The 17467-nt window shown below is 38.6% G+C and overlaps 1 protein-coding gene across 3 annotated transcripts in view; it reads left to right on the forward strand.

Moving 5' to 3' along the window:
• Positions 1–17467, forward strand: part of UNC5C (unc-5 netrin receptor C) — a 353514-nt gene that overhangs the window by 306095 nt on the left and 29952 nt on the right. For 2 of the 3 annotated variants that reach the window (XM_029943072.1, XM_029943081.1), the window contains exons 8-10: positions 4018–4209; positions 4883–5227; positions 8081–8168. In XM_029943072.1, coding sequence (XP_029798932.1) covers positions 4018–4209; positions 4883–5227; positions 8081–8168 — 625 coding nt within the window. Of the gene's footprint in view, positions 1–1947; positions 2005–4017; positions 4210–4882; positions 5228–8080; positions 8169–17467 lie in introns of all 3 variants that reach the window. The other variant, XM_029943063.1, reaches the window with a different exon arrangement.

Raw genomic sequence — 17467 nt, forward strand, 5'->3', positions numbered from 1 at the left:
TTCCTTCTTATTATTCCTTTGTCTGCCTTGAAAAACAGGGGTTCTGTTGAGAAGTAGAGGTAAGAGCCAAGGCAAACCCAGGGCTGCCCCACAGGGAGAAATTTCATGCTGTGTTACATCTCTCTTCTCCTTCTATGAGATACAATTATTTTGCATTCTCCAGCAGGCCCATACTGATTCTGATAAAGATTGTCAAGGTGAACATCAGACCATCCCCAGATACCCTATTTTACAGTTGTTTCCAGACCTTCTAATCTGCAAGAAATGAATCCTTTGACACCACTCTCTTTAACACCTTCCCTACCAGAATGATGACATCAGTTACCTCCTCTCCTCTGCTAGCACTGAACTCATATTGTCTTACGTCTTTAGGTTTCAAAATAAATAACCTTTCTTCCAGTGCCTGTCTATGTCCCAGATGTCCTTTTACTGAGTTCACAGAATACAAATGGAAAAACGTTATTACCAGACAGTAGTGTTTAAAAATGAAAATCAAACCTAATACATGAACTCAGACAACTGGAATAAGGAATATAATATTTATAAAACTGAGTAGGAGGTTGCAATCATTGCTCTAAAATAAAGCATTAAAAATTAATTCAGAGCAAACTTGTCTGTGCTACAGCAAACCTCTCTTTCATTAAGGTAGCCTCATGTTTCTCCAGAATTAGTTCCCCCAAATAGGTAAATAGCTTGTAAGAGCTGAGTGTTCTGCACACTACAGAAGATCTACCTAAGGCACGATTTAGAGTAACCTTTGGTATTAGAGCATTACAGACTTTAATTTTGAGCCAATTAATTGTTCTTGCAGATTCTCTACAGTTTTTGCCCTTGAGCATTACTAGGAAAGTTTAATTCATATCATTTTTGTTTGATTAATCCAAATAGTGCTGTATCACTTGGTCAATTCATATGTTATATAATATTAAATATTAGGAAAAGGAAGTTCCAGTTATAAGTTGTACTTTTAAATTTTTATAAGTTAAATTTTTAATTTGTTTTCCACATGTTAAAAATGTTTCCCCAGTCTTGTTCTTGAGATTATTTTTATCATCATCATCTTCTCATCCTTCTCCTCCTCCTTCTCTTCTTCTTCTTCTTTTTCTTCTTCTTCTGTGGCTTCTGCCTTCATCTCCTAGAATATACTAAAAAGAAAGAAAAATAAAAAAGGCTAGTGTTATCTGTGCATTTATTTTTGAGATGAGGTTTTTTATTTTTCCCAATTTACACTGTCCCTCTGAAGCCCTGAAATAAGTAACCTTATAACCTCCAGGCCCTATTGACGTTTGAAGGATTTCAAATAAAAAGCATCCAGTTTCTGTTACATTGACAAACCGCTCAGTCCCTGGGCAAAACCTAATGGATTCCTATTAAACGGAGGGACAAGAAACAACCAAAAATCCAAAAGGTGGATTTGAGATGCAGGGAGGAAGGGTGGTCTCGGCTCAGCTCAGTAAATGGGTATTTAACCTTTGACCAACGATGACAGGTCTTCTTTAGTTCTATTAGACCAAGAGCAAGCTGTTATGATTAAATAAAAAAGAAAAAAACTGCTTAGAGCCTTACTGAATATGTCCTGGGAATTAAAGCATATGGCAGGGATAAGGAAAAAAGATTTTCCTTATGCTAATGACCCTTGATGTCTGAAATAAATTAGATCCATTAGAGTTTATGCTCAATAAAAGAAAGACTTTAAGCACTCCAAAGTTAGTGACTCGAGACCAGTTTTGCTCTGAAATTCAATCTGCCTACTTATTAATTCTTGGTGAGGCTCCAAAGCAGACAGGAGATGCAAAATCATAATTCTGTACTGAATCGGAATTTTAAGACACCACAGGTTTCCTTTCCTTTTCTTTTAATTAGACCATTTTTCATGCTTCTTATTTTGTTTCCCTCATTAATTTGATTTTGTTCCCATTTTTGTTTCATTTTTTTGTTCTTTTCAAGGTTTCCTTTATCCTATTTCAACTGAACAGAGAACCCAGAATGAATATGGATTTTCTTGTAAGTTTGATGTTTAGTTTTTATGTTGCTGAATAATCATTTAATGATATTGCCCCCCCCAGTTCAAGTTTACCTTTCTTTAGATCACAGATGTGCACACAGGAAATAGGCGCCTAATATATTCTAACATGAAAAACAAATTAGATTTTCACCACTGAGGAGAAGAAAAGAGGGTCATTTCAAGCCTCTGCCAGCTTTAAAATCTATCCGTCTCCCATTCAAAGCTTCAGTCCCAATAGCTGACAAACCAAATCATGAAATGTGCTGATCTAATAAAGGGCCAGGTTCAAATGCTAAAAAGTAAAGGGTTGAGAAAAGGCAGATCTGTTGAGTTAGAAAGCATGAATGTTGGGTAAGTAATTACAGCCTGATAGAGTAAAACCTTAAGGATTTAGATGTAATATTCTGACTGGGGCTCAGAATATTGCTGCAGGGCCTCCAGGATTACTGGTCGGCCCTCGGAAGGCAGTGCTCACACAACCAAGCCCAGTGCTTGGACTGTCACTAGTGTTCTAGAAAGATCTGTCAATATTGACCTAATTGATGGAAAAGTTGATATTCTGAAAACTTTGGGAAAGATAATAGTTTAAACAAATTCTCTCACATGCAGTATATTTAAACACAAAATGCTGAAGGGGATGGAGCAGTATCTAACAGGGAATCCCTTTAAATTGTCAGTGTGTCAAAGAAACGGTGACAGGAAAGTATGGGTGAGTCACTGGCAATGTAAATGATGAGTCATTTCTTCCATATAAACTATGTGGCTGTGAGTCTTAGTGAACAGAGTAAGGGCTCCTTAACCTTTAGGAGGCCATGGGACTCACACCTTTGAAAACTCCCTTCCCCCAAACTGTGCATGTATATAAAATTGAGCTTAAAAAGGCTGTTCTTGACCCCTTGAAATACCACTGTAAAGTCACCTCTTTTACAGTGAGTGGAGAAGCTTCAGTTACCTTTGCTGAACATTTTTGTGGGTCACAGAAAACTGAAACCAGAGACTTTAAGGTGTCTTGGGGGTTCTGAAAAGGTTTGATTTTGTCCATTTTGTTTCAATTAGCAGCTTCGATCACCTTTTGCACTTGGAGTGAAGTATGTTCTATGCCACCAAGGCAAGATGAACAGTTACAGGAATTGTCTTCTTGCTTAACCCAGAAACAGATCTCCCAACTGATTGCACACTGTGTTGGTCAAATGCTCCGTTGCCTTCTAGGGTGGTCTGACCTTTCTGATCACTGAACCAGGCCTTTATCTTACTCAGTGCTCCATACAGACATATTTGATTCAGTAACAAAGTGGCTAAATGTAAGTCGTTGACCAGAGACCGTGAGAAGCTCGCGGTTCTGGGAGGTAATACTGAATCTGCATCAAAAGCCTGGTGTTATCAGCACTGACCTCTGCTCCCCAAATCTTCTGAATGCACACCTTTAAAATCCAACATGTTTGCTCCTAGAATTTGTTTTGCTTAGTTACATATACCATTCCCACCCACCTGTTCACTGATTTAGGGGAGAATGAGAAGAATGTTATTTGTGAAAAGTAAGTTTTTGACTTGGAATGACACTTAAGAAAATATTCTGGTTCAATAAATATACAGATTCAGAACATACCAGATATTTCTAACAGAATATTGATGTTTATGTTTTTAGAGAACTATAGGTGAATTCAAGGCAGGCTTCCAAACTTTTCCACCTGAAATTAGTAATGAACTTTTTTTTCCCCTGTGGGTTGAGATGGTCTTAGTTCCAGTTTCTTTTTATGCCTTCTAATAAATGGTCTGTTATGCTGCCCAATTTAAGATAGATTAGTGGGTGGGTAGATGCAGAGTGAGAAAGGAAAAGAAATCAGAGATAATTTTCCACTGAAAGGCCACAGTCATTTTATATAGCTTTTGAAATAGATTTGAAATTAACCTATAAAAAAGGCAGTAAATGTCGGAAAAAATTACAGCAAATGTGTGTGTACTGTGGGAAATTTCTCTAAGCAGTTGGTCCAATGTTTCCTTGTCCTCTCCAGCTGCTCCCGATTCAGATGATGTCGCTCTGTATGTTGGCATTGTGATAGCTGTGATAGTTTGCCTGGCCATTTCTGTAGTTGTGGCCCTATTTGTGTATCGCAAGAATCATCGCGACTTTGAGTCTGATATTATTGACTCTTCAGCGCTCAATGGAGGCTTTCAGCCCGTGAACATCAAGGCAGCAAGACAAGGTCAGTTCACCTTGCACTTCACACCTGTGATTTATGCATGTGACCAGCATCCCTGTGTGGTCCCAAAATCAGTGACTTTCAAGTCATGTAGTTTAGCCAGAGCAAAAGCTCCATGAAGACATGGATTTGGGTCCGTTTTATTCATTACTCTATTGATTTCATTCATATAACAAACTAGAGGTGACAACGTGCAGTAATCTTTTTTTTTTTTGTCAGAACAGGTTTCTCTGTCATACTTTTAAACTTTTACTTTAAAAAAATATACAGATTGGTTGATTTCTTAAATCCCCCCCCTTTCTCTGCACTTTGACAAGACAGCTTGTATAGTGATATAGTGATCTACCAATGACCTCAAATCCAGTACAGACAAGGAAAACTATTACCTAAGTCACTGAGTGCAGATCACTGTCTGTGAATTCAATCTGTTGAAATAGCTAAATACCTTAGGAGCAATGAGTAGACTTAAGGCAAAATATACAATGAACTCGTCTCTTAATTTGTAGCCAATAATAAAATGGATCATAGTTATCTCAATAGTCTGTTTTCAACAGAGCCTTAGAATCTATTCATCTATTCACTGAGTTCGTTTGTGTTTGGCTCAGAGAGTATCAGGGTGAGCCTGACTAGTAGAAGATACCTGAATGGAATGGACTTCTTTCTCTTTCTGACTCAGATCTCCTGGTGGTACCCCCAGACCTCACATCAGCTGCTGCCATGTACAGAGGACCTGTCTATGCCTTGCATGATGTCTCAGACAAAATCCCAATGACCAACTCTCCAATTCTGGACCCACTGCCCAACCTGAAAATCAAAGTGTACAACACTTCAGGTGCTGTCACCCCCCAAGATGACCTCTCTGAGTTTGCATCAAAGCTGTCTCCTCAAATGACCCAATCTTTGTTGGAGAATGAGGCACTCAACGTGAAGAATCAGAGTCTAGCAAGGCAGACGGATCCATCCTGTACTGCGTTTGGCACCTTCAACTCTCTCGGGGGTCATCTGATTGTTCCCAATTCAGGTAATTCCTAAAAGTTTAAATCACATAGATCTTGAGAACATATTTTTGTACCCAAATCTTTTTTTTTTTAATTTTTTTGTTTTCATTAGGCCTGAAAAGTTAGTTGGAGCCTAATCTAACCCGAATCTACTCTTGATGCAAATCAACATTATTTCAGACAAAATCAGCGAAACCATTCATCTTCCTCCAGCCAACTCGGAAAACACTTCCTCTAGAAAAATTATACTCCCAACTTTCTGCCAAGATGTAATTTGGAACTGTCATTGACCTTCTTTTTAATAGAGCTTCAGAAGGCAACGGCAAGCCAGAAGTGCTCGCCGTTGTCATCACACTTTAAAAGGACAAATTAATTAGAAAACATATTAGTTGGTTCACTTCCAATTTACTGTAGGAAGCAATACTTCAGAATACTAATTTTTAGATCAGAGGACATCATAGTAGACATCAAATCTTCATTTATTAACTTAACTCTTTATTACACAGTCTTCAAGTTCAAGGTATTTCTAAGGGACTCACTCCCTCTTCTGATCAATCTCTCTGGAATCACAGCCTAATTATGGGTAGTGTGTATTTGCAGTATAATTGAGTTTTTAGCTTATTATTTAGTTATCTGCTTCTAGAGGATAAGTGTCATAACGGACTTAAATGGTTAATTTAAGTTAGTAACTGATAATGTTTGATTACTGTTTGATATTCATTAATCAGTATTAACAATGTTTTTTTTAATCTACTGGCCATAAGAGGGTTAATGGATTCCTCTGTGAATCTACATTAGCTCTTTTCGACAATACAGCGGTAAGAAACAATTTGACCCAAAGTCCTCATGTAACATAAGAAAATAATATAATGTAAAAATAGCTATACAGCCAAATAATATACAAAACTGAACATGAACTGCAGATCTGAATACAAACTTGTCTTTGATTCTTTCTCTTATTCAGTCCCCCGTTTCAATGCTTTGCCAATTTGTCACACCATTCCTTTAAGAGTACATTTTAATAAGTTAAAATACTTAACAAAATATCATTTTTCCTTTTATCTATACATTTTACATAGCTGAGATCATACATTATATATGCTTTTTTTGCCTTTTTATCCTTAATTCTCATGCTATTCTATGCTTTTAAAAATCATAATTTCAAACATATTTTTAAAGGTCTATCAAATGAGTAGATCAAAATATGCCCTATTGTTCTTTTATTGTTTAAACATTATATTATTCTCAAGACAGTTTTTTTTCATGATATTTACTGAATTCTACCTTTCCTTCCCAGTTCCACACCTGTCACTTTTTCATATATGAATTATTATAAAGGCTTCTTGGGTAGAAAGGAGGGAGGTTGATTGTATTAAATACTTTCTACATACTTGGCAGTGGTGATTTACATACATTATTTTATAACAAGCACCCTAACATGTATCAGGCATTATTCTTATCACTTTACATTCATAGTTTTATTTCATTCCTATAACAACATGTTACATTTTATTGTTCCTTTCAAACAAATAAAAAGCTACCAAGTGTTGGTAGACTCACATGTGGCCTCCCTGCTTCCACTCTGTGCCTCATCAGACCATCCTGTCCCTTAGTGTGACATTTTGCTTCCCACAGCACTGAGCCCTTATGTGACATTCCTTCTCAAGAAGGCCATGACTCAACATTTCCAACCGGTGACACAAAGGCCTGTGAATAACGATTCCTCCTTAACTGTCCATTCTTCATTCTTGAGACTTCCCAACATGATGGGGCAAGTTTCCTTACTGCCCTGTGCTCATTTGGCATGTTACACTTCCTTGCTAATTAAAGTATAAATAACTCAAAGACAGGAACACTGTCTTTTACTTCTTGGCATTCACAGTAGTGCCAAACACTATACTCACAATGATGCTCCATCAATTTTTAGTGAGCCAGAAGAACACTGCATTTATTGGAATAAAATCACAGAGACAAGTGTCTACAGGGTGCTGCCCACCGTGAATTATTCTTTGTGATGATCCCACAGTGATGCCAGCTGGTGGTTCTTACAGTGTGTCCCCAGGCCACCGTCCTTGGCGTCACCCTACAACTTTCTAGAAGCACAGCTTCTGTGGGCCTTCTAAGTCAAAAATTCTGGCCATGGGACCCAGTAATCTGTGTTTTAGCAAGCCCTGCCGCTGATTCTGATACAAGCTCACATGGGAAAATACTGCGATAGGCCCAGTGAATTTAGAACAGAGCTTGATCCCCTAGTCCTACAAAATGGTGTCCGTCACAACCTAGTAAACACCTGCCTGACCTGTGTTGACTAAAGACTAGTCATAGCTTTGTCTGTTATCTGTTTGTTTTCTAGAGTTATGTATGATGAAATTTCTTCACCAATTATTATTCTGTTATGGAAAAACACTGATGCTAACCAGATATTTCAGAAATAAGTGTTTTTTGATATTATTGAGGTTAGCATTTCCCTGACTTTGAATTTCGTGGGGAGTTTTTTTTTCTTAAATTAGAAACGATACATCATTACAGCTGTTTGAAATTTTAAGAGCGGTTGTTGGTTTTCCCCTCATTTTACAAGGAAAACAACAGTGGAACCATCTGTCTATTCCTTAAATAAAACAAGAGTTTAAAAAATTACATCATTCCTTTGAGTAATTCCAGAACAGTTCAGAGGGAGCTGTGGTAACAAATAAGGCCAATAAGGATGGAAAGCAGGGCAGCTATGAATATTTACATGTCTTTAGAGAAAAAGCAGGCTTGTGGCTGCATGGCCACAAAATTTCCGCATTCCCTTTCACTTGCTTCAAAGGCATTCTGTGAAGTTTCCTTTTGATTCATAGTTCTTATGTGACTGCTTTTCTCTTTTTGCTATTCAGGAGTAAGCTTGCTGATTCCCGCTGGGGCCATTCCCCAAGGGAGAGTCTACGAAATGTATGTGACTGTACACAGGAAAGAAAATATGAGGTAAATATGCCTTTTCTACTGTGCTTGACTTTATCAATGTCTGACCTGGAGGAGAATTGTGGAATAGAAAGAATAAACCCGACATGTCTCAAGTGGCCTACTTCTAGCATACCCTTTTTCCTTAGACCTATAAAACGTCAGCTTCTCTTTATCTTTGAAGCTTCAGACACTTTTGCAGATCTTGAGTATGGGCCGAATTCCAGAGATCTTTTCTCAAGTGGACCTGTGGCCATTATAGCTGGAAAAAATGGCCAGAAATGTGATCCTTAGATTGTCCAGAGAGATATGTGGGCAGACACAGAGACATCAGCTTCATGGGTCCTGGCTCAGGAATCCAGCCCATCCCCATTAGAAGGTTAAAGGTCACAAAGATTAGACAACCCCTTAACCTCTAGCCTGTCGCCCCCACGTCAGCCTAGCACTTTATTCTCACCTGCAGGTTCATCTAACTTAAGCTTCATCAACCCCCTTCCTAGGTTTAGCCTTATAAATTCCATATTGAGCCTTTCTAAATGAATCTAGGATTGATTAAAACTAGATTGAGTCAAAAGGCTTTATTTTGAATGTGTCGTGGTCATAAACATGAAGTTATTTTAAGTAAAAAATACAAGAGGAGTTTAAATGTCCTAAATTCAATTTTCAGCCTGGCCTATAACAAATCTAACAGATGATCTCTCTTGGTTACTTCCAGCATAAATCATGTGTATTAAATAGTGCTTTGAGGCCTGACTGATTCATGCTTCTGAAGTACACTGAGATCTTAAAATAAGACTTTGTTGAAATGAACAGCCTTATGTGTAATTATCATTGTTTTTCCCAAGGGAAAAGGCATCGGGTCTCCAGCCCTGAGCTCCAGATACAAACAAAGCATGAGTAACAAATGTCGAACTAGGTTATCATTATAATGCGTTATACCTTCTGCCTTTCCGCTCTCATCCTCAGAAAAACATCCATTTTTAGTCTTGTTCTTCAAAAGCCAAAGAAGCTCTTTTATCATGCTCTCTGGTGCAGATACTGGCATTTATAATCTGGGGGACCCTGAACATTTTTTTTCCTCGGGTGGTACACTCTCACCTACACAAGCACTAGCCTAAGAAAATGATAAAGTTCCTAGAGTGTTTTTCATGCCTTAAATTTGAGCAACAGAAAATTACTAAAAAGCTTATATTTACTCACATCAAATACTCATTTTTTTTCATTCTCAATGCAGAGTAATTCACAAGCCCTGAGCACGCCCTACTTTTGCAGCAGGAGAAATAAAGATCAGCAAACTCAAAGATTCCTTTATGTACTTTTTTCTGCTCTCTCTTGTCCTGAGTCAAGGTTTGCACTAAGTACATCCATCCCTCAAGGCCTTTGCCAACATGGGCATTTTGTTTAAACAGAAATGAGGGTCGGCTTGTGCTCTGTGCTCAGAAGCAGTGAGGTGTCTCATATCATCCTTGTAACCACCGGGTTATCTTGCTGCAGATCAAGCCTTAAGGGGCTACTGCAGGGGTGCACCGAGGCTGAGAGGTGTGTGCAGTCAGGTGCCTTGTGTGGTTTTTCCTTCCCATGGTGTGGCCAGCACCCTGGCAAGAATAATTGTGCATATGAGATGAAAGAGAGAGAAACAAAAAACTGATAAAGCTAGACATTTGTGTGTTGAGTTTCCTCTGTCTTTGACTCAAAAGGAAAGAAAAAACTATAACCATCCCTATACCTGAAGTTAGTTGCAGAGAGAATTATGCTGTTAACTTGGTGTGCCTCAGAGAAGTTCTGTTTATAAAAATGAAACCAGAGAAGCCCCAACATCTCAAAAGAAAGTATGCACGAGAGACCATGAAACAAGGAACACAAGAAAATGACCATGTGAAATAATGAGCATTTCCTCTCATCACTTATTTTCCGTTGTGAACTAGATGTGTTTTGCTTGTAAAGACACAATGGCAAGAGTGTGTTTGGGGATATTTTAATAATAGAAAGCATGGTATCATTTATTTGCCATACTTTAAATTTCATTTACTCGCCACTGCAACCTTGTGATGAGTTCCAATTTAAAGATCCAAACCAGGGCTCGGGGAAATCAAGTCACATAGCCAAGTTTTCACAGTCAAAAACTGAGGGATGGCCGAATTTTCAGGCAAGTGATCTGACTGTGAAGCTTTCCTGCTCTTTTCCAAGTCATTCCTCCTTTATAGCTAGCACCAGGACACCGTGAGCCTCTGCTTCTTACTGTAGTACATTTCTGAACAGTTTCTTTCTCCCGCTCCCTGAAGACCCTTTCTGTCCTCACTCGACCTGAGACAGAGCTTCTGACAGAGAAGACATTGGGAGGGCATCAGAAGATACGAATGTTACTTCGAGTCACTTATAGGACAATTTTGATCATTTTTCTCCATTGTCTCTCTCCTCGATTCCCTTTATTGCATCCCAAACTGGGTATTTTTCCAGCTGGACCATACCCAGCTGGTCATCTACCTAAAAGGAGGTGTGAACTGAATTACATGTGGCAGAGTGGATATGACAAGGGGGCCTTATCATACCTGAATGTGCTCTAAGAGAAAACCCGGAATGGCAGATGAGCAGCCTGAAAGAGCTGCAGACAGGGGACAAGCTGTCTCAGACAAGGGAGCAGAGCTGTAAGGGCATGCTCGTGATTTCTACCTCTCCTGCTTCCCACATCTCCGGAGACGCTGCAAAGCCTCTGTTTCCCCTGTGGATACAATTTCCATGATTAATGGCACTAACATGGACCTTTTTGCCTTGTTTTCAGTAGCAGTTTAAAAAAAAAATGAGTCTGACTCAGACTGAAATTTTGCTCTTTGTCATTTCTTATTGAAAAATAATTGGAATTTAAAAAAAAAATCAATGTTAATTGCCCCTTTCTCTGTATTCTGTCCTTGCTTAGCAATTTTTCCTAAAGGCCAGAAAATCAACTTAGACATTCCAAATGAACTTTTTTGGAAAAACTTTTTGGAAAACCGTGGGGAGCCATGGAAGGTCTCAGAGCAGCCAAGCAGTAGGAGAATAGCAGTGCATTTTAAAGTTGATCTGGCTAGGCAGGCTGGATGCATTGGTGGAGGGAAGAGGAAGACAGACTCCCTGGAGGCCGGCCTCCCGGTTGGACGGTGGCAATAAACTAGGTGTGAGGGCAGAGGGGAGGAGCCAGGCCTGAGTCTGGGGGATGGAAAAAGTGAGATGCATTTCAGAAGAAAGAAGCTTTCGCCACCAGTTAGAAGCGCAGGCAGAAGAGTAACACAGCACAAAGGTTAGGTGTCAGGACCAAGCCTTCCTCAGGCCCTGGGAAAATTGTGAGTGCAAGTGGCGCGAGGAGGAAGGACAACTTCTGAGTCAGATGTGGGCAGTGTGCGCGGGTAGGGATATGGGATTCATGCTGGAGATGTGGATGGGGAGTCGCCAGGAGGTGGATCCTCTGAGGGTTAAAAATGCAGAGGCAGAAAGAAGAGACCAGAGGAAAGAGCTTCAGGAAATATTCTTATTAAAGTATGGACATGATGAGCAAACCAAAACAGAACATGGCAGGCTAAGGCAGATAAATAGGGTTTGCATCTAGTGCGGTGCTTCTACTGAGTGGCTACACAATGAATATTTTTCAGTGAAAGAGTGAATGGTTGGAAGTACAATAGGAAAAAAAAAAAACAAAGGTAAAGAGAAGTTCAAAATGGAGGAAGTCACTGACACAGGTATTAGTAGAATTAAAATGTACAGAAGTAAGAATAATAAAAGAAATCATTGAGGCACCTGGGTGGCTCAGTCAATTAAGCATCCAACTCTTGGTTTTGGCTCAGGTCATAAGTTTGTAGGTTCGAGCCCCACATCAGGCTCTGCACTGAAAGCATGGAGCCTGCTTGGGATTCCTCTCTCCCTCTCTCTCTTTTTCCCTCCCAAGTTTGTTCTTTCTCTCTCAAAATAAATAAACAAATAAACAAACAAAAAATTTAATAAAAGAAAGAAGAAGAAATCATTGGATTTGTCAACTGTAAGACATTGGTGTAAGAAGGGTATGAGTTAGTGGCGAGGCAATGTAAACTATCCATCATATATAGGTACTAAATATAAGTAATAAAGGAGTATGTTAGGATAGTGGGCCAAAATTCTCTTATGAAGTAATCATATAGCAGAAAGTTTTCATTTGTTTTAACATGTTTTGGGGACTTGGTAAAACAGTAGTTGACAGTATTGTTTCTCAGGGAAACTCAATGATATTCCTCTTTCGAGTCCTCAAATCCTTATATGAACATACGGCCATATACAGGGCTACAGCTGTAGGGGAAGAGAGTGGAGTGCAGGCGTATTTTACTCTCTCACTGCCTTCCACAGTATTCATACACTGCAATCCTACTTATAAAGAAATAATTCCAGGTGATTTATGAAAACAGTCTTTTCAATGGGAAAAAAAAAACGTGTAAATAAGCAGATGAGAAAATGAGAAAAATTAAGATTTGAAAAGATAAAGTCAGGTGAGCAGTTAAAGTATAAAATGTTTGGTGTAATTCCCAGCATATTTCCCAGTACTAGGTCATGAGTTTACTATCCCAAAGCTTTCAAGAAAGGAATGTGATAAGTGATAAAATCCATGTGTCCATGAGGAAAAAATATGCCCAAAATAAGCTCAATTCTTTCTCCCTTCATTCCACATAAAGGAAACAGCTTTTTCTTAATACAATTAACAGCGTCCTTAAACTAAAATAGCAATGAGTTTTCATAGGACTCCTTCTGGTAGTTTCTCTCAATGGAAGTAGATTGTATAAGGCCCAAGTATAAATTTAGTAAAATAATTCCACAAGAATCATCAGTTCAGTCAGAGCACAATACTTAGCTGTTCTGACTTAATCCAGGGATAGATTCTGGCTTGTCTAGGGAAATGGTGGCACGCCCTTCAGAGTGGCTTCCATAAATATTTTTTTTTGCTCAATTGAGCTTTTGATAGCAAGTGAGTTAGATATTCCCTGTCAGATACCTAGAGTGCAAATATTTCAAGTTGCCAGTTATATGTGAAACTGTGTGCTTCAAAAGGCAGCTGAGCCTCAGGGGGGGATTGTCATCCTGAGGGACCTGACAAAAGACATGTATGTTAATAGAAGGCATCTTGTCTCCACACGGAGCTGGATGGAGATAGATTCTCTTCAAGAAGTAATTTTGGGCTTGCTCTAGCAAATAGACCAAAAAAAGTCTCAGGCCTTGAACGCTGAGAAGCGACCCAAAATACACCAGTGTGAAAGAAACAAAATCACTTGTGTTTGAAATCTAGCTTTGCCCGTTAACTAGTTTTGAGGCCGAAGGCAAGCATGTGAATTTCACTAGTTTTTCTCTTCTGAAAAAAGAAGTAATACAAATACTTAACTTGAATCCCTTACAGGTGTGCCGTGAGCAGCAAATGCAATTGCTTTTATGAAAGTTTTCTAAATTATGCACTTCTGTGTAGAAGTTCTCCTTACGGATAGCAAGCAGCAAGCAAAGGATGAGCAAATCTCTGTGACAGGAAACTAAAACGCTTCTCTGAGGGCTTTGTCCTAGAGGCTTCAGAACCCATCTAGCATTTCCCATGATATTACCCTAGCCAGACTTTGAAAAGCCTTTGAAACTTTAATTATTGTTCATTAGTAAATTTCGACTTAATTGCTGCTTCTGCAGCTAATTTTTGCTTTGTGCTCATTTCCCCGTCATCTACAGTTAATATTTATAGAATGCTTACTAAATATCTCAGATAACTCTTGAAACATATAGGAGTGAACCCTCTGCAAAAATGTGGGTCAGGCTTATGTATATTTATTTTCTACTAACTTTGTTTTATGTATTGTGTTATTCTTTCTTTACATAAAACGTAATGTGGATTTAGACACTCTGACCTTTGCTTTCACAGAGTTAAATCTTAATCTTCCCTCAATCACTCCTTCCATATACCCTTGGAAATGTTTCCAATTTCAACACCACTTCTTTTATTTTGAAAACGAAAAGATTCTTATCATTATTTCTTCTTTGTTTTTCATTCCCTGTTATGAATTCCACTTCACCACTTCCCTATTCATTACATTCTTGCACCTCACTGGGTTAATAAATTCTTTTGACACCTACTGTCCCTTCCTTCCCTTGCTATCCCTCCCCCAAGAATGGTGCCTATCAATATTGCATGCCAGGGGTGTGCTTGGAGAGTACAGGTCTGACAGCTCCCCAACCCAGCAGGGAGGCTGCTCCCTTCTGTTCCAACTCAGTGATGAGAAGAACCCCTCCTCTTTCTGCCTCAAGCACCAGCTGCTAATAGCAGACTGAGAGACAGATGTTTCCAATCTCCAACTACATGGCAAGGACCACTTGAAATGGATTTCACTTAAGTCTCCTTCCTTAAAAGTTTAATACTCTCTTTTCAAGGTACACTTGTAACCAAAAGGTAAGAGTAGTGCTCACAAAAATGTAGTCACTTTTTTTTTGTTTGTTTGGTTTTGTTTGGTTTTGTTTTGTTTTGTTTCGTTTGCCATGGTAGGAAAAGTAGAATTAGCAAGCATGAGGTTACCGCTTAGGATGGATAGTATAATACCAACTACACCACAATGAAACCAAAACTTCACTCATGTACTAAGAGAATGAATTTCAGACTGGAAGGAAGGAAGATAAACCAGGTTAAGAGGAAATGAAAACTAAAGGATGAAGCAGATGATAAAGACTTCTCAAGCTGCCAATAACCTTATTATTCCCCAAAGTACATTTCCAAGTATGTGGATAATTTTAGATTTAATAAAAATGTGTTGTTATTCATTGAGGATGGAGATGATGTTAAAAGAGTAAAAGGAAATAAAAAATATTTTTATTTTCTAAATAGAAAGAAAACCTATAGGTTGGTGAGATCCTAGTGAAATTTTAGAATGAGAAGAAGCAGCGATAGCCCATTTTATTAAGGAGAAAATATGTCAAAATTTAATTGAGTTCTTAGAACTGAGGATAATAATTGTCAAGAGCTGAGGACTCTAAGATTTGACCTTACCTTGGCTGCCACAGTTTTGTGAATGCTGATAGATGACACAAGACTCCTGGGGCAGAGACAAAGGACGGTTTGTCACAACAAGATCACTATCCAGAGTTTTGTCACTTTTGTGCCAATTCCCAAGACCCCAGTTCCAATAGAGAGATGTAGAGAGGGTCAGCTGATATCTGCACACTTGGTCATTACATTCCAGGAAGGACCCCTGGGCTTGGAGAGCATAGATTTTTTTATAATGGGAAGCAGACCTGTTTGCCATATTCTCCAGTGGGAAGCACTATCTTTATCTTTCAAGGCGATTGTATAGCAATTGCTATACAATCCCCTTGAAAGAACATGCAGAAACATGAAAGATCCATGGAGAATTATCTTCCAGTAATATAATATAATATGATATAATATAATATAAGTATAAAACAGCTGTTGTCATTCATTGAATGATAAAATAGGGTAGGCCATAGATATAAGCTAACTTCTAGATTATGTACTATTTTATTAATTAGCCATAGATAAGGAAAAATATCCTAAAGGAAAATCCTTTTCAAGTGGCCATCACAATTATAAAGTAATTTGATATGTCCCATATAATATCCATGTGAATGAAATGGAAAGATGTGAAATGGACAATGTATATTTTAATTGGTTTATATTTGGCTAATCCAAAAAATTCAAATTATTGATGTCAGACTGGAGAGAGTTTTCAAGTAGTAGCTTGAAAAAGGTCTTTATCTTTGCCCTATTCTTGTACTGTAATGTCAACAGTGATTGGAATGAGAACATAAATGACAGGCATATCAGATTTATGGAGGATAAAAGACTGGAAGAGATAGCCAATACTTGCAGGAAACACAGTGTGAAGAAATACATGCCCTGACATATTCTCTGAAACTGCTAAGGTGAAATTAAATAGCCAAAATAAATTTTGGTACATAGGTCCACAAGCCATCATTGCAACCACAAAACTGTAGAGACTTAGCCTAAGAGCCTTGCACATTAGGAATACAGAGTGGTTAGCTTTAACAAATAGTCTTCTTGGGGCTTCATTGCCTCATTTTATAAAGGAGATGCTTAACCACTTTATCTCCATCTTCCTTTGTAACTCAAGCCTGCAATAATATTTATAAATAATTACTTGTTTGAGAATAATCTAAAGCAACACTTTTATTAGGAATGGATATAACTACACCTTCCAAACCAAGGAAGATAGTCCCACTATGCTGCCTACTTGAGTATAATATTCACTCCCAGATGCCTCACTTTAGTGAAGACATAGGAACACTAATAGACATCTGTGTAAAAATGAAGATAGGGAGATATCTGGAAACCATGCTTTTCTAGTTGAAGTGAAAAAACTGAGAATGTTTGGTCTAAAATGGAGAAGACTTTCTAGAGGCATCATAGTGATCTCTAAATACGTGAAAGGGCTCATGCTGAAGTGGAGAGAAAGCAGGCCAAAGATATGCGGAAAGAAGGGTCAGGAAGACAAACTGTTTATCATAAGACTGTTCTGTAAATTTTAATCGATAATAGGTGAGGATAGCCCTCCTCAAGAGGAGTGCAGTACAACTATGGATGTGTCTACGGCACTAGCCACATGCCAGCCTATTGCAGAGAGGCTCCCACTTTGGACGGAAGGTTGTGCTTGTTGACCCCAGGGGCCCTGCCTCCTCAGAAATGCTGAGTTCATGACTTCTTAGCCACTGTTCTGAAGAGTAGTTTTGAGTACTGTGCTAAGAAGGCATTGGCTTTAGTCCCCGTGCTAGCACCTGTTAGTAGTAAGACTTTGGGCAGTCTGCCCCACACTTTGGGACGACTTGCTTACATATCAGCTGATCCTTTGGGTTAATTTATCCATTTGTTTGTTGATTACAATCTTGTTAGGGAAAGGACTTAAGGAAAGTTTTTTTTAAAAAACAACATGTGGAAATAAATAATTTGGCTCTTTGGGGCACCTAGGTGGCTTAGTCATTTAAGAGTCTGATTTCAGCTCAGGTCATGAGCTCCTGGTTCATGAGTTTGAGCCCCTCATCGGGCTCTGTGCTGACAACTCAGAGCCTAGACCCCGCTTCAGATTTTGTGTCTCCTTCTCTCTGCCCCTCCCTTGCTTGTGTGCTCGCTCTCTCTCTCTCTCAAAAATAAATAAACATTAAAAAAAAAAAGAAAAGAATTTAGATCTTTGAGGTTCTTTCCACCCAGATTTTCTGAGTATACAAGTGGAAAGATTTCATTTTATTTTTAAAAAAATTTTTAAATGTTTTTTATTTATTTTTGAGAGATAGAAAGAGACAATGTGAGCGGGGGGGGGGGGGGGGGGGGGGGG

Source organism: Suricata suricatta, chromosome 1 (assembly GCF_006229205.1).
Source record: "Suricata suricatta isolate VVHF042 chromosome 1, meerkat_22Aug2017_6uvM2_HiC, whole genome shotgun sequence".
NCBI lineage: Eukaryota > Metazoa > Chordata > Mammalia > Carnivora > Herpestidae > Suricata > Suricata suricatta.